The 23,321-nt window shown below is 40.8% G+C and overlaps 1 protein-coding gene across 5 annotated transcripts in view; it reads right to left on the reverse strand.

The window, feature by feature from the left end:
- Positions 1-23,321, reverse strand: part of hspa12a (heat shock protein 12A) — an 81,669-nt gene that overhangs the window by 16,905 nt on the left and 41,443 nt on the right. For 2 of the 5 annotated variants that reach the window (XM_046070430.1, XM_046070429.1), the window contains exons 7-11: positions 12,659-12,830; positions 12,413-12,427; positions 8,217-8,303; positions 6,311-6,415; positions 5,384-5,642 (exon numbers count right to left, since the gene is read on the reverse strand). In XM_046070430.1, coding sequence (XP_045926386.1) covers positions 5,384-5,642; positions 6,311-6,415; positions 8,217-8,303; positions 12,413-12,427; positions 12,659-12,830 — 638 coding nt within the window. The remainder of the gene's footprint in view (positions 1-5,383; positions 5,643-6,310; positions 6,416-8,216; positions 8,304-12,412; positions 12,428-12,658; positions 12,831-23,321) is intronic. The other 3 variants (XM_046070432.1, XM_046070431.1, XM_046070433.1) reach the window with 2 other exon arrangements.

Raw genomic sequence — 23,321 nt, forward strand, 5'->3', positions numbered from 1 at the left:
TTAGGTTTAGAGCTGATTAGTAGGCTAGAGTCGAAGATAGCTGCAACTCCACCTCCTCGGCCTGTGCCTCGAGGAATGTGAGTATTAATATGACTGGGAGGGGTGGATTCATTTAGGCTAACATATTCTCCATCACCCAGCCAGGTTTCAGTAAGACAAAATAAATCAATATCATAATCTGATATTAGTTAATTTACTAGTACATCTTTAGAAGAGAGAGATCTGATGTTTAAGAGTCCACATTTAATTTTCCTATTAGTTTGCACTATTGCTCTTGTGGTTTTAATTTTTATGAGGTTTTTATGCACAGCTCCTCTTCTGTTTACCTTTTTAAATAATTTCGATGGTCGGGGGGCAGACACCGTCACTATAGGATTTTCATTAAGTAACTCCTGAAATGGAGGTGCAGAGAAGTGTGTTAGACTGCAACTCTTCGTAGGGTTTTGGGTGGGTAACTGCTGAATTAGAAGGGCAGAGAAGTGTGTTAGACTGCGACTCTGCCTCCTGGTCTCAACTCTGGGTTGTCATGCTCAGGATGCAGACACCATCTCCACATTTAAGAGTAGGCTTAAGACTTTCCTCTTTGATAAAGCTTATAGTTAGGGCTGGCTCAGGTGAGTCCTGAACCATCCCTTAGTTATGCTGCTATAGGCCTAGACTGCCGGGGGATTTCCCATGATGCACTGAGCTCCTCTCTCCTCTACTTTCTCTCCCTCTGTATGCAACCTCATCCCATTAATGCATGTTACTAACTCGACTTCTTCCTTTTCCCGTAGTCTTGTGCTTTCTGGTCCCTCTTGTCTCTCCTCCTATCACTTCCTGCAGGTGTTTCTGGCTCTGGAGCTGTCTCTCTCTCTTTTTGTCTCTTAACCCCAACCAGTCGAGGCAGATGACCCTGAGCCATGGTTCTGCTCGAGGTTTTCTTTCCTCTGTCCAAGTGCTTGCTCATGGTGGAAATTGTTGGGTCACTGTAAATATTATCATGTTGTATGGTAGTATGTAGTATGGTCTAGACCTGCTCTATATGAAAAATGCAATGAGATAATTATTGTTGTGAATTGGCACAATATAAATAAAATAGAATTAAAATTGAATTAAATGTGTTCTATCCTACCGGAGGACAGCTGGATATACAGTAGTATACTAAAAGTGTCAGTTTCATTATGGCTAGAATATTTTACATGCACAACCTTTAAAGCAGCATTTATTGTTTTTTGGCCTCATGTTACTCTCCCTCCAGAAATACAGCATGTGCATATTTTCATCTTTTCAAGTTGTAATATAGTTGTCTCCACTTAATGAATATCCAATAATTACTTTCCTTTTAGTTCTTCTTGGTCTCTACCAACTCCTGAGAAGAAGATCTGGCTCTTAGGCTGCTAAATGCTCCACTGTGTTCACCAGCTAATTGCTAACTGTGTGTCTGCTGTTGGGTGCTGAGCAGGTATTGTGTGGTGAGTTTCTCAGTCCAAACAGCTACCTGCTGCCGCTGGAAATAATGCTTTGTGGTGTTAAAAACCCAACAATTTATCTTTCAAATGTAAGTCGCGTTGGATAAAAGCATCTGCCAAATGAGTAAATGTAAATGAAAATGTAAATCTTAAAGATGCTAAAAAGAGAAACTGAAAATATGAGTCAGGGCATTCATAAAGTTATTTTAGTGGACAGTTTAAGAGAAATTTTCAGATCAGACACTGTGTTTCCCATCTTAAAAACCAGAAGCAGAGACCAGTGACAGCCTGGGTTCTGTATGGGGCAGTGCCATAGAGATGCTGGCAGTTTCCTTCAGTCCTGTCACTTGAGACCTCCATGCACATCTCTTTACGTCTGATGCTATCTGTTTGTCTAATCATATGTCCTGAGATAATCCATAGTATCCTTCTGCTGCAATCCCATGTGTGTGATTAATTTACATGTGTAATGTGCACTAGAAAAGACAGCACACATATGGTGTGTGATAGTGTTGATGCTGGCCCCTCACAAGGCTAGCACAATGAGACAGACAGTACTTCCAGTCAGGCGTCAGAGGAGCCTGGGAGCCACTGAGGGCTTCAGTTTCAGCCATATACATATCTTTTAAGGTCATCCCTGTGGGATTTTGAAAATCCATACAGACATGAGACAGGACCATTAAAACCTGGACTCCATGGTGGTCTCAGAAGTCAGTTGTTATAGTACTCTAATTGGCTGGAAGTGAAAAGTTATATCACCATTAATATATTATCTCTGTAACACTAGAGTTCTAATGCTGTGTCCATTCATCAAATCAGGATGTTAGGAAAAAATATATGCTTTATGTGGTGCTGGGCCTTGCATCAGCTTTTAATTTATCTCTCCAAGACTGTGACTTTGAGACACTCTACATCCAGTATATATTTGATTTAAATTAATTCACCTCGTTGTGAAATAAAAACAAGTGTAGAAGACTGTAGAAGAACTACAAGTTCCTTTCAAACTGGTAGAAATGCTTAATAATTTTGGAAAATACACTCATCAAAGGTGTGTTAAGTAGGGAGCTGAAGTTATGACTTAGCATAGCCGCTTAGCATAACGACAGGAGGCAGGGGGAAACAGCTACCCTAACTGTCTAAACTGAAAAAAGCCTACAAACATATATAAGCTCACTAAATGACATGCTGTATCTCACTTGTTTAATCTGTCTGCAAACTAAAATGGATATCTTGGGGAACAACAGCCGGGTTGCTGTGTACAGCTTCCTGGATTGGCACCAGTACAATGTATGTACCAAAATATGAAAAAAATAATTCACTACTATTGAACTATTCCTTTACAGTTCAAGCATTCAAAACCAAAACTCTTGGTGACCCAAAACTATTAATGTAGTAACCAAAGTTACCTATGGCATCAGAAATGTCTCCATATTACCATTCCAAAAAGAATACTGCAGATGAAAAATAGCCTTTAGGCTAATTCTGGCATATTGACAGAAATGTTTATGAATATGCACTGTCCCTGTAATAAATAAAAAAAACAAAAAAAAAAACAATTTCCCTAAACTCTATATCACAAATCCCTTCATTTCTCATTGCCTACACCATGTGGTCATTTAGAAAACACTAACATTCAATATTGTTCACTCAAGTCAGCACAGCATGAGCTCAATTAGCTTCAATAGACAGATAAAAGGGCCAGAGTCAGTTCATTCAGTTTTGGAACAACTGATCCACAGTGAAGTGAAGAGGTACAGTGGATAGAAAAAGTCTACACACCCCTGTTAAAATGCCAGGTTCTTATGATGTAAAATAATGAGACAAAGATAAATCATGTCAGAACTTTTTCCACCTTTAATGTGACCTATAATGTGAACAATTCAATTGAAAAACAAATTGAAATCTTCGAGGGGGAAAAATGAAAAATAAAAACCCTCAAATAACCTGGTTAAGTGTGCACACCCTTGGACTAATACTTTGTTGAAGCACCTTTTGATTTTATTACAGCAGTCAGTCTTTTTGGGTAGGAGTCTATCAGAATGGCACATCTTGACGTACCACTCTTCTTTGCAAAAGCGCTCCAAATCTGTCAGATTGCGAGGACGTCGCCTGTGCACAGCCCTCTTCAGATCATACCACAGATGTTCAATTGGATTCAGGTCTGGGCTCTGGCTGGGCCATTCCAAAACATTAATCTTCTTCTGGTGAAACCATGCTTTTGTGGATTTGGATGTGTGCTTTGGGTCATTGTCGTGCTGAAAGGTGAACTTCCTCTTCAGCTTTCTAACCGACGGCTGACAGTTTTGTGCCAAAATTGCCTGATATTTGGAACTGTTCATAATTCGCTCCACCCTGACTAAGGCCCCGGTTCCAGCTGAAGAAAAACAGCCCCAAAGCATGATGCTGCCACCACCATGCTTCACTGTGGGTATGCTGTTCCTTGGGTGATGTGCAGTGTTGTTTTTGCACCAAACATACCTTTTGGAATTATGTCCGAAAACTTCTACCTTGGTTTCATCAGACCATAACACATTTTCCCACATGCTTTTGGGGGACTTGATGTTTGTTTTTGCAAACTTCAGCCTTGCTTGGATGTTTTTCTTTGTAAGAAAAGGCTTCCATCTTGCCACCCTACCCCATAGCCCATTCATATGAAGAATACGGGAGATAGTTGTTACTTGTACCACACAGCCAGTACTTGCCAGAAATTCCTGCAGTTCCTTTAATGTTGCTTTAGGCCTCTTGGAAGCCTCCCTGACCAGTTTTCTTCTCGTCTTTTCATCAATTTTGGAGGGACGTCCAGTTCTTGGTAACGTCACAGTTGTGCCATATTTTCTCCACTTGATGATGACTGTCTTCACTGTGTTCCATGGTATATCTAATGCTTTGGAAATTCTATTGTCCCCGTCTCCTGACATATGTCTTTCAACAATGAGATCTCTATGATGCTTTGAAAGCTCTCTACGGACCATGGCTTTTGCTTGGAGATGCAACTAAGAAAATATCAGGAAAATCCTCCTAGAACAGCTGAACTTTATTTGTGATTAATCAGAGTCACTTTAAATGATGGCAGGTGTGTAATGACTTCTAGTTAACCTGAGTTTGAATGTGTTTGGTTAATTCTGAACACAGCCACATCCCCAGTTATAAGAGGGTATGCACACTTATGCAACCAGGTTTTTATTTTAGGTTTTTATTTTTTTCCCCCTCGAGATTTCAGTTTGTTTTTCTATTGAATTGTTCACATTATAGGTCACATTAAAGGTGGAAAAAGTTCTGACATGATTTATCTTTGTCTCATTATTTTACATCATAAGAACCTGGCATTTTAACAGGGGTGTGTAGACTTTTTCTATCCACTGTAGAGGACACCAGAGAGGAGGAGCAGTAGGGAAAGGAGAAAGAGGTGAAGTAAGAGGAACAGTAGGAGTTGGAGGAGGTAGGGAGAGGAGGAGGTGGAGGAGGAGTAGCGAGAGAGACGGTGGAGGAGGAGTAGGAATAGGAGGAGGAGATGGAGGATGAGAATCTCTGGCCTGTCCCAGACCACAGACAGGATGCTGGGGCAGAATAGTTAGTTGTTTGGTGTGTTGGACTGTACAAATGTACATTTGTTATTTACATTTGGTACTTTTGTTGTGTTCATCATGTGAAAATGTTTCTGAGGGGGAGAACCACAAGCACCATTACTTATAACATGACACCAACACTTGTGTGTCATGTCTGAGGGCAAATGTTTTTTTTTAGCAAGATTTAATGGTTTTAAGTAAAAGAGCTTAATTTTGACCTGAAAATAGGATGTTTGAGGAATTTGTGAGAAGTTATGGATTTTTCTTAAGAATTTTGAGAAAAAAGGCAGAATTTCAAGAATTGTGTTTAAGCATCAAATAAACTGTAATGTAATGCAAGGTGCCTGCTTTTCTGCATGTACTCACTTGCTCTTGCGTAGGGCGTGTTCTACACTGTGGCCCCTGAACTTCTTGTAGTAGTCAATGAAGGAGAAGGGCAGGTTGATATTGAGGGGATTGGTTCTGTCAGGGGCTGCTGCCCTCTTCCGAGACTCAAATGCAATCATCAGGTCCACCCAGGCGGCTGGCCTCTTGACCTTAAATTGGTCAATGAAATCCTGGCCAAAGATCCTACAGAGCAGCTTCTCAAATTCATAGTCAATCCCAATAGAGCCATAGGGACCACCTGTAAAAACAGGAGATTATGATTGACAGTTACAGTTTTTTACGATCGCTATGAATCCTTTCACAATCCTTTCAATACTTTTAACAATTTTCCTAAACTCTTAACACAGTTAAGCACAACATCCGTCTGTGTAGGCTATACAGTCAACACATTTCTTGTTGCTTGGATACAAAATCTACAAAGGCTTTCACAGTGTATGTCAGAACAGATAACATCATGTTCTTGACCTAACTTATAGGCTCAAGTCAAAGTGAACACATGTTCATTATGTGAATTGAAACACAAATATATCCCCTTTATTTTATTCCATTAGTTTTTATGACATTGTGCTATAATAGACTAAATGTTCCTGTTGCAAGACAACATGTGTTAGTGTTTTGGAAGAATTATTTGATTTTAGGGTGTTTTGGCAGACATAGTGTATTGTGTTAGTATATTATTGTATTTAGAAAATACAATAAATTAGAAAATTTACAATGTGTGATTTTGAACATGAAATAAACAATTTTGCAAATTATGTGTTGTAGGTGTGTTGATGCGTTAAGAGTTTAGGAAAATTGTTAAAAGTATTGAAAGTACTGTCTTAGCGATCATAAAAACCTATAAATAAGAAAACAGGTACATCAGCTGCATAAAGCTAGAGAGAAATGTGTTATATGCCATTTTACCTGAGGCCTTGTAGAGCTCCTTTAGATGCCCCTCTGGAAGACGGATCTGATGGACAGTCAGGTCCACTGTCCCTCCTCCACAGTCCACCACCACATAACGGTCACCTGTACAGAGAATACACAAAAATGGAACATATCTGACACGCAGCCACTGCCTCTTATCTACCACAACCCTGCTGTTTCAGGAGCGTTCTCAAAGAAGGATTGATGTGATTCTTTGTGACACTTCAGCCTCTTGATCCAGGCCACTGAGTGAACTGCTGACCTACATATCTGTAGCTGTAGTGTCAGCAACACAGTGGCGAAGTGATGAAAGAAGAGAAACTGGATTGGCTTAGGCAAGGCCAAGATCATGGACAGTCTGGACGTCAGATGTGTTTCACTGTGTGAATCAAGAACACATTTTAACCATTTTTGTCTCAGAACTTACTGTGGATGTGCAGCTGAAGGTAGGTTTGCTCTACTAATGGCATTCCTGCCCCGACTTATTTCATCTGTGCCTCACTATCTTCCCCTCACTTGTGTATTTAGTGTGTTCCCTTGTCTTAGTGGCCGTTCGTCTTTGTCCGTGATCAATTGGACCAGTCTTTTCCCTAGTGTTTGTCTCTCAGTGTTTTTGGACTTTGTGTTTCCTTGCCTGTTTTATTTGACATTGGATTCTTGCCTGCAACCTTTTGGATTTTTTTTGCCTTGTGGACTGTCTTTCTCTGGTTTTGACCTGTCCCTGCCTGACCATCCTGTAAGCCTTCTGTATATAGACTTTATTGTTTAATCTTTGAACTGTCCCTGCGTTGCCTCCTGAGTCTGCGTTTGGGTCCTATTCCTCATGTTTCCTGCTACCGTGCTTGTGACAGTAAGAACTGGCCAATCATGGACTCAACAAACACATTTTCTGATGACCTTATCTGCTGGGATGGTCATCAATAGTGGACATGGAGAGGCAGTCCTGTCTCAGGCACGCAAGAAAGTGTCCTCAAAGCCTTGGCTAAGGAACTCCATATATGTGTGGTCACTCAACACCCCTGAGACTCAGCTCAGGTTTCCAGCTATCAGCCCCAGCCCTGGCATCCCAGCCTTCCGTTCATGTCCCAGACCAGCAATCTTGTCTCCAGTTTTCACCGTGGCCTGCAGCCTGCAGTTGCCTCCAGCATGCTAGCTTCCAGTCTGTACCTCAACCTGCTGGCCGCCAGCCTGCACTCCATTTGATTAGGCTCGTGTTTGTGAGCCTACAGCCTTTCTGTCATGAGCCAACCTACCGGACTGCTAACAGTCAGCCAGACTGTGAACCAGGATGTCAGTCTGTAAACTGTAATGGATGGTTACAGACAATTTGGCGAATAATTGTACTGTTTTCTCCCTGTCTGCTTGCTGGTGTTTCTTGACCTGTCCCACCTATTTTTAGCAGCCGTGTTACCTGATCTCAGCAATTACTTGGGTTATTAAAACTGACAGAACCATGTCAAGCACTATGAAAATAAATCCCTAGTTATAATAAACCATAGTTTTCCTACCTTGACTTTGAACTAAACTAACAATAATGTTGTAGGTAAAGTAGAGACATGCATGGCCTCTGTACATTGAATTCTAGCTAAGTGGAGGTACTTTTTTGGTATAACCAAAATGGTTATCATAGAATAATATAAAATATGTAAAAAAGCCAAAGTGTGACAGAAAACATACATTTTTTAAAATCAGAACCTTTAATACCTTTCTGTAAATACTACGTTTTCTACAGATCTTTAGATTGTTATAATTCCCCCCAAAGCCCACATACTCTATTTCTACCACAATCTAATATCTGAAGCTAGTACCTAATATGGTTAGCATAGAAAACAGCAAAAGCTTTTACCCTAGAGGAAGAAGGAAAGGAAATCACAACAGATGTGTAAAAGAAGAGAAACTCTACCTTCTTCCAGCTCCGACCAAAGCTCCCCTATGACATTTTCCACCAAAAAGGTGCGGCTCTGCCGGTTGCGCCGAACATGCTCCTTAGCTGGTTGTTAACAGAGAGAGAATGTTCTGGTGAGTGTGATGAAGGCGTGAAGCTTTGCTGTGTGAAGCTGTGAGGCTCATATACAGTGGTGTGAGGCAAGCGGCAGGCTGAGATACACATGTATCCACACTGTGTACAAGTCCGATTCCTATGGAATTTAGATCCAAATTATTCAACCTGTTGGTGTATATTTTCAAGAACAGCTGAATTTAAATGATAAATGAATGGATAATTTGCCAGTTCAGCACATGCATGTAAAGTATATACCAGTTTAAGATGCAGTCAAACCTCTAGGACTAGCTGTCACACCAGGGTGACCAATCATGTTGCTCACAGTGTGAACATGCAGTGAAATAGAACATCAAGACACTGGCAGGTGCTGCCACTCTAAACAGTAAACCTTATTGTGCTATATCACACCAAAAAAAACCATGCCAAGAACTCAGTAGTTTCATTATTCTACATTCATGCTCCATGAATGGGAAGAAAACATAAAGGCAATTTTAAAGGTATTTGAAGTTTACTTAAAGTCTGAGAAGAAAACAAACCAGTAAACATGTTATTTGTGTGTTCTGATTAAAATAACAACTTCTAAAAAATACCTCAACATTTATAGAAAAATCATTATGTTTTTACTTATCTAACAACCACAGTATAGAACTACAGGCTAGTTAACCTGTAATACAGTGAAGTCAATGTGAACTGAGGTTTACTGTCTAATGGCAGGAAGACCTGGCAGAAGTTAATGTCAGAGAGACATTTCCTACACACAGGAGACAATACAAAGGAAGGAAGGACAGCTCTCCAACTCTCATTAGCTTTGCAGAGTGCATGACAGAGGTCTACAGTTAATATTACATCAGCCTAACTTTCCAACAGCATCATATAAATGCACAATTACCTTCCAACAAGACTTTTAGAAGTTTTAATGCATGCTTTTCAATAGAGATGTTTTATTACAAAATGTTCTGTTGAATCAGAATTTAGTAATATTTCAATAATATTTAAAATTAATACATAGAGTACGGAGCAATATAAGTCAAAAAATGATGGATTAATTTTATTTTATTGAGATTTAACGACGTGTAACATTTGCAGTCAAAAGTTGACTGTTCCTGTCTCACATCCTTGCTCAGTGTCTGGACTCCATGATAATTAAATAGGGTTGCAATTTTCAATAAGTAAATATTAAGGTAATTTACATTATGTTTAATTTAAATAAAAAATAAAAATATAGAAATAAATCGAAAATATAAAATTTTGTTAAAAATGAAAGGCACAAAAATCTGCCTGGTGTTCAGCTCAAACCTTGCAAGTGGGCCTTCAAGTGAAGCTTGGTAAATTAGCCAGTTTTCAAGTCTTTCAAAAGAGTTGTTCAACTGTAACATTTCTGTTTGTCTTACAGGCTACTCTAATTTATTTTTCATTTTACCTTTATTTTACCAGGAAAGTCCCATTGAGAAAGAATTTCTTTTACAAGGGAGACCTAGCCAAGAGGGCCTCAGAGTTTAAAGTCATTACAAGGAGAATAGGACGATTATAATAAACAATACAATACATAGCGGACATGACTATTAGTTGTCATACAAAAATACATACACAGACTGACTGAGATGCATACATGTAACCAGCATAACTTGATAGGTTAACTTATAAGTGTAGTTAACTTTCCAAGAATGACCTTATGGACCAGTGTTGCATCCTACGTATACCAAAGGATGTCTAATTTACTAAGTCATAGAAGGTACAATAACGTGTCTTAAAGCCTGCATTTGTAATAAATCTGAGAGCAGCGTGATAAAGAGGGTCGAGTTTGGACAAGGCAGACGGACAAGCAAAGTGGCAAATTATGTCACCGTAATCTATCTGCAGCAGCAATAACCCTACCATCAGCCATTTAAATAAATCCATATAAAAACATGACTTTAACCTGTATAAAAAAGCCCAATGTAAATTTAAGTTTCCTAGCAAGAGCTTCAATGTGCTTTTGTCCAACCAGACACCAAGATATTTATAAATATCAACAAACTCAATAGCAACACCTTCAATGGTGTTTACAGAGAGAGCTGGAACCTTGACACTGCAAGGAGCAAATAGTATTGCCTTAGTCCTATGTGCATTTAAAAGCAGCTTCAGGTCAATAAGAGCATGCTGCAGTGAAGCAAAGTCTAATATAAATGGAGTGTTAAGTCTGCCTGCAGATATTTTTAATATAGATGACAAAAGCAGAGGATCTAAAGTAGATCCTTGGGGAACACCCTTTTTACGAACAACAGGGTCAGATGTAACATTCCCATGTCTGACAAATTGCATCTGATCAGAAAGATTACTCTGATTGCTCTGCAGCTATATAACTGGTACCAACCTTCAACAAGGCGTTTATTAGCATGCAATGGTCTACTGTGAGAGGCCTTAGTGAGAAACATGGCCACACAGAATGACTTCTTATCAATGGACACTTTTATGTCATCAATTACTTTCAAAGACACTGTACTATGCCTGGATCTAAAGTCCAGTCTAGTAACGTTTTAAATTGATAAGACAGTAAAGATGTGTAACAAAAGCCATGAAACATGAACTTTTTCTGTAAAGACTGAAAGGTTGAAAATGTAAGTGACAGGTTTGGCTATAATCTCTGCTGCTCTTTCAATAAAAACAGGTCATGGCCACCTGGACCATATTTCATTTAATCTTCACCAAACTTGGACACCATCTTTAGATGACCCCGATCAAAAAGTTTGCTTTTGGGCATCACTTGTCTGTAATTGGTTACCAAACTTTTGAAGGCGTGGTCTAATGCACTTAACGGGCCACAACTCTTCAATGCTAAATTGTGTTGCAACCAAATTTGGGAATGATGTACATATCGCAACAATCCAAAGTTTGTAACATTTAAAGGGTCATTTTGATATTTTTAAACCTGGGCTCTATTTTCAGATATTTTGCTAAATGACAAGTAGGTAAACGTTTTGAATCTGTGCAGTAGATGCTTCAGGAGGCAGCTGAACTGGCTGCAGTGGCTGCAATGTGTTCCTTCAAGGAAATTACACCCCTCAAAATGACATCCACACAAGTGCTTCTTTTTGCCACCGACAGGCTCAGACCAGGTGTATTACATCATGGACATCCTTTGTTCTTAGCAGTTCTAGCAGTTCCTCTACGTCAGTGGTTCTCAAACTTTTTCTGTCATGAAAAAAGCTGAACAACTTCAGCAAAAGTGGATTTCATGTTTAGCAATCACTAACAACACTTGAATAAAAAAAAAGATTTAGGTTAGCAATATAGCTTTGCTTGTATCTGAGCCCTTTTTTGGCTATGCCACCACATGAATCAAATTCATGCAATTTTAGGTCTGCTCAACATCCATGCCCCCCTGCAGTGGCACAGAGCACACACAAAACGGAGACCTAGTATACCGTGAGGACATTTTTGCAAAATTTCACAACAAGTGTATTAAATTACTATTACTTACTCTCCCTTTAAATACTGTCACTACTGTCTACTTCCATCCCTCTCTGTTCCTCTCTGTTCCTCTCTTGCCCTCTCTCTCTCTCTCTCTCTCTCTCTCTCTCTCCTTCACCCCAACCAGTCGAGGCAGATGGCCGCCCACCCTGAGCCATGGTTCTGCTCGAGGTTTCTGCCTCTTAAAAGGAAGTTTTTCCTTGCCTCTGTCGCCTAGTGCTGCTCTTGGTGGGAACTGTTGGGCTTCTGTAAATATCACAGAGTACGGTCTAGACCTGCTCTTTTATGAAAAGCACTGTGAGATAACTGTTTTTGTGATTTGGCGCTATATAAATAAAATTGAACTAAAATAATGTGTGTACTTACTCTGAAAATGTATGTTTTGACAATTTACAGAACTTTGATTAATGTACATCGATTACAAGAAGCAACAGCAGCAAATGCAGCAATCACACACATTTTCTTCAAAAACATTGTAGTTTATTATTGGACTTCCCAGTCTAAAGATATGCTTTTTGCATAGGATAGAATCTCGGAAAAGAAGCAAAAGCAAGTTGAAATGTGATGGTTGGAAAGAAATAAAAAGTAATTGTGCCTTTGAACCCTCATGCATTTCCTGTCGAAATTTAAACAGAAAGTGTGTTTACCTTGACCTGGAGAAACTATGGAAGAAACAGTATGGAGAAAAAACAGTATGTCAACAGTATGTTACAATGTCAATACTAAAGCTACCAAAGGAAATCTTTAAAGAAAAACTAAATACACATTCAGAAAAATCTGCTCAACAGCACAGGGGTGTGGATGATTAATGCTCACTCAAGTGTAGAGACGAGGAGATAAGCATCATCATGGTACAATCAGCACCACTTGATGTCAGGGTTGATGGGACGTACCTTGGGTCATTCCACCACCCGTGTTGTCAGTGGGGCTGAAGCCATTCTGGGTAGTCTGGGTGCCTAGGTCAACCATCTGGTGGAGGCGGAGCTTGCGGCAATAGATTGATGCTGCCTCAGGTTCCAAGGAGATGATCAGCTGCTCTGGGTTTTCACGGGACACCAGACCAGACTACACAAGGGCAGAATACGGACCAGAAAACACACTTTTAATTCACGTATTAGTTATAATGGTGACTCGTTACACTTTTTTTCCTACTGCAACCACAAAAGACATTAGTTGTGTGAAAAAGTGTTGTCCTTGTCCATGTCTTGAATCAAAACAGCTGCATAAGGGGTCACCAGTTTACTTCTGAATTCTGTCTAAAAATGATGCAGAAAAACTAGTCCATGCATTTGTTACTTCTAGGCTGGATTACTGCAATTCCTTATTATCAGGCTGCTCAAAAAAGTCCATTATTTCTTTCTTACTGGTAGGCTCCTTTTAAAGTCCAATAAAGCTGCACAGTTTTTGCTTTTTGAGAAAGATGGAGGAGCGAGAGAAGAAACGGTGCTTAGTGCTAGAGTTGGATCAAAAGAGAAAGGGGTGAATAAAGTGCAAGAGAAAGGGCTGTGGGTGGTGTCATCGCCCCAGGAGAACTAACGGATGATGTAATCCGAGGAGGAGGAGGAGTGGTTACAGTGGACCGCTGTTCATCCTCCCTCCCTCTGTCCTACATGAACAGCCAATCAAATGATCCACACTGCCTGATGCTGAGTCACTGCAGATGCCCAGCTTTCACTCTGCTCAGTTTCTCTCTACCTCAGAGTAATACTCACATCCCCTCTCTGTCAGCTTGCCCTTTATCCGTGCCTCCTGCAGATACAAGATGAAAGCTCTACTCCCTTTCTCTGTCTGTGCCTTCATCTACAGTCCCCCCCCATTTACCTCATCTTTTAGCATCCACACCAGGGAAGTAATCAGGACAAAAATAATGATATCAGTTTGCACGACAGCAGGGAAACAGGAATCTGAATCAGTGTCCAAAAACCTGAATGTACTTTGAAATAATTTCTAGAACAGAAATCAAGAAAATAATGGGAAAGGTTAAACATTTTAGAAAATAAGCTTATTTATCTTCTTTCCAAGAGTTAGATGAGATGATATCAATCTCATGTCTCCAATAAGCCTAGATATTTTTACAAAATCAATGGATCATATGACTGTGTAATGTGAAAGGCTTCAGTCATAGTAGGGGTGGGGGGGGATTGATTCAAGTAAGACTTGCAATTATTTTCTTCTAAGATTTTGAATTGATTCACACTTTTTACAAATCAATTTTTTCCCCCATTGAAGTATACTTTTAATTTTCTCCTCACTGCTTTCAATGTTGACTTGCCGTGCGTCTTTTCAGGCTTCCTTATAATCAGAATCAGCTTTATTGCATGGTATGTGTACACATACGAAGAATTTGACTCTGGATTGTACATTGCTCACGATGTGCTTACTAATACAAAAATACAAAATCACAATTATAAAAATAAAATAAAGTCAGACACACACTTCAGTGTAGACAACACATATATACACACTATGAACAAAACAATATAGACATATTGACAAATAGTGCAGTCAGCAGAGTACAAAGGATGCAGGAGTATGTACATGTCGGAGGTGGAGTGAGGGGTTATTTGTGTTTGTGTTGGGCTTGGGTTAGTTTTGGTTTTCTTTCTTTCTCTCCCTCTCTCGCTCTGGGTCTTTCTCTGTTTTCCCTTGCTTTCCTAGGAAAAGTTTGGCAACTGGTTGGCTGCAGACAATTGGCTAATTGGTCCACCTGTATTCTGGTTCCTGATCAGCTCCCCTTTATCAAGCCTGGCAGTCCATCCAATAGCTGCTGGATTGGTATGTCAAATTAGTGAGTACAAGACTTCGAGGCCCATCGCAGTATCTAGTTTTCTGTATTGTTACCTATGATACTGATCACTCTGTTCCCTTCAGGTTTGGAACCCTGCTCACCTGTTCTAAATTGTTTTTCTGTGTCCAGTCTGCTTTTGGGTTCAGCCACCAATCCTGACAACTGGCTAGTCAGTCGATGTTAACATTGGCTCAAATTAAAGTTGCACACAACTCTGCTGTGCAGAATGCACATGTAACATGAACTTTTATTTCTCTTCTGCTACATCGAACATAACATTTTCAGTAACTATTGTACTTGCCACATTACAGCCTACTTAAAGGGTAACTTTGGTATTTTTCAACGTGTACCTTATTTTCATTTCTGCTGACATGACTGTTACTTCCTACAACAAACCTACAGACACACAGGTTACCCACAAGTCCACCTTCCTTATAGTAGAGGTTCAGCTAGTAACACAGCAGAGTCAGGCTGTGGGCGTGCCAACCCAACCTGAGGGCTGTTTCACAAAAGCAGAAATCAGGATAAGAGATAAAGCTAGGTTTGACCTAGTGTGATCAGTGCATCCTGGCTTTATCCTACAGTCTGACAGCCAGTCTGCCAATGTAGTAAGTATTACCTGAAGGACATCCACAGGTGAACAGTTCCTGCTGTGCTAATTGATAAGTGTTTTAGTGTCAGATGTCTGAACTGCACACACTTGAAAAATTTTACAAAATAAAATATCAATAAAAACTGGCAGGACTTGGACTTAGATATGGAGATAAAAAGTGGTAGGCCTACTGAGGAAACTGGAAATCCAGCAACTACAAAAAAAAAGTGATCACTGCAAAGCACACTGTAAGCATGACTGTAACACAATGTCTTAATCATTGTTTTCTCTCCCAAGCTCGCGGCAGATGAGTGATCCCAGGAAGAGAAAAAAAGGTAAAAAATCACTGAGGTGTCCTCTCCCTGTTGTTTCATGAATAAACAGTGCACAATATAGCCTCCTTATTGAAGTGGGACTATAATTTGGGAGTATTATACAATTATGAAACGTAATATATATCTCCCAGTTTGGGGGTCACAGCCCCCAGTGCTCCAATTACCACTGGCACCACTGTTGCTCTTACTTTCCACATATTTTCTAGCTCCTCTTTCAGCCCTTCTATTTGTCTCAAGGTTCTCGTGTTTCTACTTCTTGATGTTGCTGTCGCTTGGGATTGCCACATCTATCACTGAAGCCTTCTTCTGCTGTTTGTCGATCAACACGATGTCTGGTTGGTTAGGCATCACCAGTTTGTCAGTCTGGATCTTGAAGTCCCACAGGATCTTAGCTCGGTCATTCTCAACTACCTTAGGAGGTGTCTTCCATTTTGACCTTGGGACTTCCAGCCCATACTCATGGCAGATGTTCCTGTACACTATGCCATCTACCTGGTTATGGCGTTCCATGTACCCACTTCCTGCCTGCATCTTACACCCTGCTGTTATGTGCTGTACTCTCTCAGGGGCATCCTTGCACACTCTGCACCTGGGGCCCTGCCTGGTGTGGTAGACCCCAGCCTCTATTGATCTTGTACTAGAGTGCCTGTTCTTGTGCCGCCATGATTAGTGCTTCTGTGCTGTCCTTTAGTCCAGCCTTTTACAGCCACTGGTAGGATTTCTTGATATCAGCCACTTCTTCTATTTGTCTGTGGTACACGTTGTGCAGCGGCTTGTCTCTCCATGAAGGTTCTTCGTCTTCCTTGTCCTCACCCTCGGGTTTCTGCTGCCTGGAGGTATTCACTAAGCCCTTCATCTGTGGGGGCCATCTTCCTGATGCACTCTTAGATCTTTGTTGTTTCATCTTGGACAGTGGTCTTGACACTCACTAGCCCCCGGCCTCCCTCGCTACGCTTGGTGTACAGTCTCAGGGTGCTGGATCTGGGGTGAAACCCTCCATGCATTGTGAGGAGCTTTCTTGTCTTGATGTCAGTGGCCTCTATCTCCTCCTTTGGCTGGTTTATTATACCAGCGGGTTATCTGATGACTGGCAGGGCGTATGTCTTGATGGCTCGGATCTTGTTCTTCCCATTCAGCTGACTTTTCAGGACCTGCCTCTGTAGGTATTTGGCTGTGGTGGACTTCCTTGCTGCCTCCTCATGGTTTCCGTTAGCCTACGGCACCCCAAGGTATTTGTAGCTGTCCTGATCATCTGCAATGTGGCTTTCTGGTAGTTTAACCCCCTCGGTTCTGATCATTTTCCCTCTTTGATACAATGCGACCACACTTGTCCAGTCCGAACGACATTCCAATGTTGTTGCTGTAGATCCTGGTAGAGTGGATCAGTGAGTCTATGTCTCGCTTATTTCTGGCATACAGCTTGATCTCAGCCATGTAGAGTAGGTGACTGATGGTTGTTCCACTTCGGAACCGGTATCCGTAGCCAGTCTTTGTGATGATCTGGCTGAGGGGGTTCAGGCCTATGCAGAACAGCTGCGGGGATAGTGCATCACCTTGGTATATGCCGCACTTGATGGTGACTTGTGCAATTGGCTTTGAGTTGGCTTCCAGACTTTCCCATTGAGTTCTTGATGAAGGCCATTAGTGTCCTGTTGATCATTTCCAAGCATTCCAGTATCCATGTATGTGGCATTGAGTCGTAGGCTTTCTTGTAGTCAATCCAGGCGGTGCACAGATTGGTCTGCCTGGTCTTGCAGTCTCGAGTGACTGCTCTATCAACCAGTAGCTGGTGCTTGGCTCCCCTGGTATTACTGCCGATTCCCTTCTGGGCACTGTCCATGTATTGAGCCATGTGCCTACTCATCTTAGCCACAAGGATGCCTGACAGGAGCTTCCATGTTGTGCAGAGGCAGGTTATTGGCTGGTAGTTGGATGGGATTGTTCCCTTCTGGGGATCGTTCATTATCAGGACTGTCTGTCCTTGGGTTAACCATTCTGGGTGGGTCCCATCCCTCAGCAGTTGGTTCATTTGTGCTGCCAGGCTTTCATGGAGTGCAGTTAGTTTCTTCAGCCAGTGCCAGGTGTGGATCATGTCAGGGCCTGGTGCTGTCCAGCGCTTCATACCTGCCACTCTTTCTTGGATGTCTGCTGTTGTAATGCTTACTGGATCTTGTTCTGGGAGATTTCTGTGATCTGTTCTTATATCCACTAGCCACTGTGCATTGGTGTGTGTTGGGATGCCTCTTTGTCCCATATGTTCTTCCAGTACTGTTCAGTCTCAACCCTGGTTGGATCTGATCATGTGTTATCACCCTGCCACTGACAGTACACTTTGGATGGTTCGGTGGAGAACATCCGGTTTATTCTCCTGGCTTCTGCTTTTCCCTTTTATTTCTTTAGGCGGGTAGCCAGAGCGGTAAGTCTTTGTTTGGCAGTCTCCAGAGCCTCAGGTATCGACAGCTTGTTGTATATCTTAGGTCCTTCCTTGCACCTTTCTGTAGCTCTGAGAGCTGACTAACCTCTCTTCGTGTGCCTTGATCTTGGCCTCTAGCCTTCTCCTCCATGGAGGGTAATGCTCTATGTGGCTTGTGGTGTTCATCTTATAGCCAAGCATCTCTAGGATCACTGTTGCTGTGGCGTACATCAGCTCATTGGTCTCGGTTATGGCTTTAGTAGGGATAGTATGTAGTGCTGCCTTCAGATCTTCTAGCAGACTTTCAGAGGGTACTTTGTCACTTAGCCTTGGCAATCTTGGTCGTTGTACTTGGGGGTTCAGCTTGGTTATGATCTTCAATCGTAGGTCAGTCGCCCTTATGTTGAGTGATTCTGTGCCGTAAGGGCTTGTTGTTATTGGGGCTTGGGACCCAATCTCTGAGTGTGGAGATGATGATGACATCTCCCCGCTGATCTGTCGTCCTGGCTCCCCCTTGCTGTAGCAAATTTGTTGTACCTCATCAATCTCTAGTTGTGATAGGAGTTGCCGTTTGCGGATGTTAGAACACCGAGCTAGGTGTTGTTTCTCTGTCAGTGTTGATGATGGGTTTCAAAGCATCCATATATCCCACAGTCTCTGCATATAACCCCTCTCACCGGGATTGCTTGTATAGTAGCATTGCATCAGATCCATATTTTCTGCTTTAGTCCATGAATGTCTTGTTCCAGTAGCCCATTTGTCATCAGGTTGCCCTGGCTCCCTAGCACCTGACGTGGACCTTGTTGACCCGGGCGACGTCCGAGCCGGTATGGCTCTTGTATTTGCGGTTTCACTCATGCCTGAGGTAGGCAAGTAGCAAGTAGCAAGTAGTATTAAGGACCTTGCCTAAGGGTCCACCTAGATACCCCCGCACAGGACATTCTTTCATAAGAGGCAGTAACTTTGACCGACCGGACACGGCCAGTTATTGTTTGCTAAAAATTTAGGATCCCTTGGATTAAAGATTTAAGACCTCTGATCAGTAATGTAATGATAATTTGATCACTAATGATAATTTACAGTAGTTTTTTTTTAATCAAACCTTTATTTAACCAGGCAGGACACTTAAGAACAACTTCTTATTTACAAGGAAGGTTTTCAAATTCATATATTGTCATATAGTCATTAAAAGCTCCCCCTAGAAACTTCACATCACTAACAATCACACACGCTAAGCCCCGGTTCCCCCACCATCACACTGTCCACTGTCTCTTCTGTCTCTGCCTCAAACCTCTTGCCTTTTTCTTCACTGCAGACAGCCACACCCAGGTGACCACATACACAGATGGTCTGAAGAGACTTGCATGCAGGTTTTAAAATGATCTGCTTGTGAGGACCCTCCACTGACAAGTGCAAGCATAAATGTAACCTGACCAAGCAGATAAAGGCATTTTTAATTCATACAAAGGTTGTGTGATCCACAACACACTACTAAGCCTACATAATGTAACAACACTGCCTTACTAGTTGGCTTAAAATAGCTTAAAAAAACAACCTAACGTTTAGTTAACATACCTCAATTTCCGTACGGTGAGCCAAAGTGGCAACCTCCATCCCAGCAAGCAATAGTCGTCATTTCACCGTCTAGGTTTACTATATCCCTGAGTAACCCACTTCCAGCCACAATAACTTTACATATGGTTACATGATGTTTTTGCCATAATAACTTGCAAGGTGTATGATATTCCATCATGTACGCAAGGTCTACAGGGATTACAAGCTTTTTGTTTAATTTCTGTTGTTGATGTTTTACGCGCAGCCTGTGCGTAGCCACGATAAAGCTCCTGGTCAGACCACTTTCAGTGGGCTACAAATAGTGAAGTCAAAATGGTCAAAAATGATTAATAGTGTTTTTTGCCCTGGCAGTACGTGAGATGGTTGATACCCCATTATTTTTGCAATGTCAATAATATCTACAAGATATTAAGTATCATTTAATTGACATGGTCTATGTAGCCACGATTTAGCTCTTATTTTGACAGGCTACGTGTAGTTTTAGCCCACGCGGTGAAATAGAGGCAATCAGTGGTCTAATATCAACGGCTTGGCTGTAGCCCTGTTTCAGACCAAATTGGTTACATGTAGTTTTCACCCATGCAGCTGTTGAGGTGCGTGACATCATATCATCAAATTCAAGTAAACATTTGAAACATTTAAATTATCTTTATATTCGCGGTAACGTTCCCTGCATGAACTTTCATTTTAATTTTAAACAAAATGCAATTACTAATTTCAACCGCTAGATGGCAGCTGTAGCCCTACTGAGACATGACTACTGGCAACGCGAGACTTGAAAGTTTGTAGACATCAGAGTTGCCAGATCTCGTGAAAAACATATCTGCCATTTTTAAACGAGGGATACGTTACGACTTCGGCCTTTCAGCGAGCAACGAGCGAGAGTTTACTGCAAACACTGGAAGCGAAAAGACATTTACTTTGGTCTTGTAAGTATCTGTGTCTTTATTTGACATGTCTTCATTATTTATCTACATTATTTGTTAACATGTAGGAACCTTGACATTTCAGCGGGTAACGGTGTAGAATAAGTCACGTTGTGGTTAGCTTAACATGCTGCTTGCAAGTGTAACTTAATCGTTACTCCATGATACCCACAGGTTTCCTCGTGCCCTTAAAAACTCTTACATTATATCATCTGAATTCAGAGGGGGTGAACATGAAACCTTACCTATTATAATTTGTTATGAAAGCCACACATATATTTTACTCACTAGATCATGATATCAATTTGAGTTTTTGACTTTTGACACTAAATATTTATTGCAAATTATACAGCATACAGTCAGCAAAGCACAACAATAAATATTCAGAACAGAACACTTACATTCACAGCACATAGCTCTCTCCAAAGAATAAAAGCTGCTTTCCCAATTGTCTATTTGGTTGTTCTAATGTAACATGATGGCAAAAACATGTGTCCTTTTCAAGAATCTTTATATTTTCCATAAAGATAAATGGGTCAGTAATAAATAAGGGTTTTTAAATTAAAAAGAAAAAAGCGTTATAAATTAAGTTTTTTTTTTTACCTTCATTAGAATGATAATTAGAAATATACTGTATGTTTTCATTTAAAAAGATTTGCTGATAGTAGTCATGTCTTAACAAAACAGTGAACACTTATAATGTTTACTTATATTCATATTCTTACATATTTAACAGTTAACCGAGAGACTGGCGCCACCCGAGAGACCCATCTGATGCTCTTACTGCATCAAGTAGCAGCTTAGATGAAGATCTAGATTTGGATGTAGCCAACCCATTTATGTCATTATTTATGTTTTTATTATGGCATGTTGTTAAAATTGGTAGTATTTTCATATAAACTGTTTTGTATTTATAATATATCAATAATTCCTTTATATTTTCATCATGTTGTATTATCTTAAATCTACGTTGTTATCCTTTTTCTTAATAAAATCTTTATATTTAATTTGTTTGGACTGATTATTATTTATGAGAACCTGTTATGTTTGAGTAAAAAAAAAATCCTTTAGCCACTATTCTGTACGTCTATTAACTTTTCACTGACAGCCCAAATTCAGCCCTGTTTTAACCTACACATCTGGGCTATGTTTAGACTTTAGATCTATTAGACATCTTTTATCTGTGAAATTGCTTGCTGGGATGGCTGAAAAATTAAGCTAATGTGGAAGTACCAAAAACTTCAGTTCATTGAGTGGCCACTTGAGGCTGGCTCCAAAAGTGAATCTCCAGAGAACCCCATGTTAAAAAGCCCAACTTTGTTGTTTTACAGCCTGGTATAAAAACGGTTTTGGTCTCTATAGCTAAATCCCCCGATCATGACAACTGTGCAGGGGACAAATTTATACCCTTTATCACCCATTTAAATTATATTAAGGCTTAAAAGTTCTGCGTAATTAAGGGCAGGCCGCTTTGGGTGACAGGTGGGTACCCTCTCAGGTGGCTATCCTCCCCCCTGCTCATTTTTGGATTACCCAGAGTCAGGCATTGTCAAGATAGCGATGGCCAGAGCCACCAGGAGCTGCCACACTGAGCTTCACAAAGGCTCTTTGCTTCCCATCTGATTTTTCTCAGTCTCCTTGTAATGAAAAAAATGGCCCAAACATCACCATGTTTCTTTCTGCCATGCCCTGTTGTTGTCATTGTTAAGTTAATCTTGCTTTCTGTAAAACTCAACAGATCTAATTTTAATCTGTACAGCTGTCAGTCTGCACACTCTTCATGTCATGATTGACAGCTGAACATTTCTCACTATTATATTGGCCGGAGTAGGTCCCAGATGTGCTCTGCCTATCAGATCTGATTTACAGATGCCATAACACATCAACACATTATGATTGGCTGTATGTTGGCTGTATGGATGCCATGTGCCACAGACTCAAGCCACCAGGGAGTGTACCATGCTTTGAAGGCAATTTGACACAATGGCCAAACCTTTGGAGTACATCTTCCAGGTCCGTCACATGATGCACACTGGCACACTTTTTTTGTCCCAACCTCTGCGAAATGACTCATTTCACTACCAGAATTAGATGAATTTGCTCTGATAACATTTGGAAGGCTGCACGATTAAATTATTTTATCCCCATTCAAGATAGCCGAGGGCTAAACCAGAAGTTAGCAGCTCCACAAGTCTCGTGTGCTTGCTCTATAGGCCCCATGATGCCGAAGCTATGCAGATCCGGGTTATTTTCATCAACAGAAGTCAACCTTTTTTGGCTACATGAGCCACTGAGCAGCTTTCATAGGAATGAACAGGGCCCTGACTCTGATGCTTCATTCTGTTCTCCTTATGCATCAATAGTGGCGATGAGTCATCCATCTTTATTTAATTTGCTAAGCATAACAAATGGCCCTGCAAGATGGATTCCATTTGTAATATCACAGACTGAACCCTTTCACATTGTTTAAAATGTGTAAGACGTGTTACCTTGTTGGTAACTCCTGAGGTTAACTGCAGTATTAGTAGAGGATTTATTACTGTGTTTTTCTATCACTCTTGGTACTTCTCCTTCCTTCCTTCTCTTCTGTGTGTCTTTTTTGTCTCTAAATGGATGACTGACTCACTCCCTATGTCCTCTACCACAGCCAGTAGGTCATTGTGTTTGTGTATGGCAGTCACGACTGCAAGTCTTGATTACTGTGTGACATTGCAGCAGCCCTGAGCATGCACATCTCTCTCTCTACAGTGAATCTCCTAACATAGGCATAATTTTAAACATCGTAGTAGATCCTGTCTTCAGCCATTCTCAGTATACGGTTACAATTTCCTTTAAGATTTGGAATCATTCATTTGCAAACCAGTTGTGTTCAGACTAGAAATGCATGCTGGGATCTGTCAGTGTACACGTGAATGAAACTTTTCAGC

The sequence above is a fragment of the Micropterus dolomieu genome, linkage group LG15 (assembly GCF_021292245.1).
Source record: "Micropterus dolomieu isolate WLL.071019.BEF.003 ecotype Adirondacks linkage group LG15, ASM2129224v1, whole genome shotgun sequence".
NCBI lineage: Eukaryota > Metazoa > Chordata > Actinopteri > Centrarchiformes > Centrarchidae > Micropterus > Micropterus dolomieu.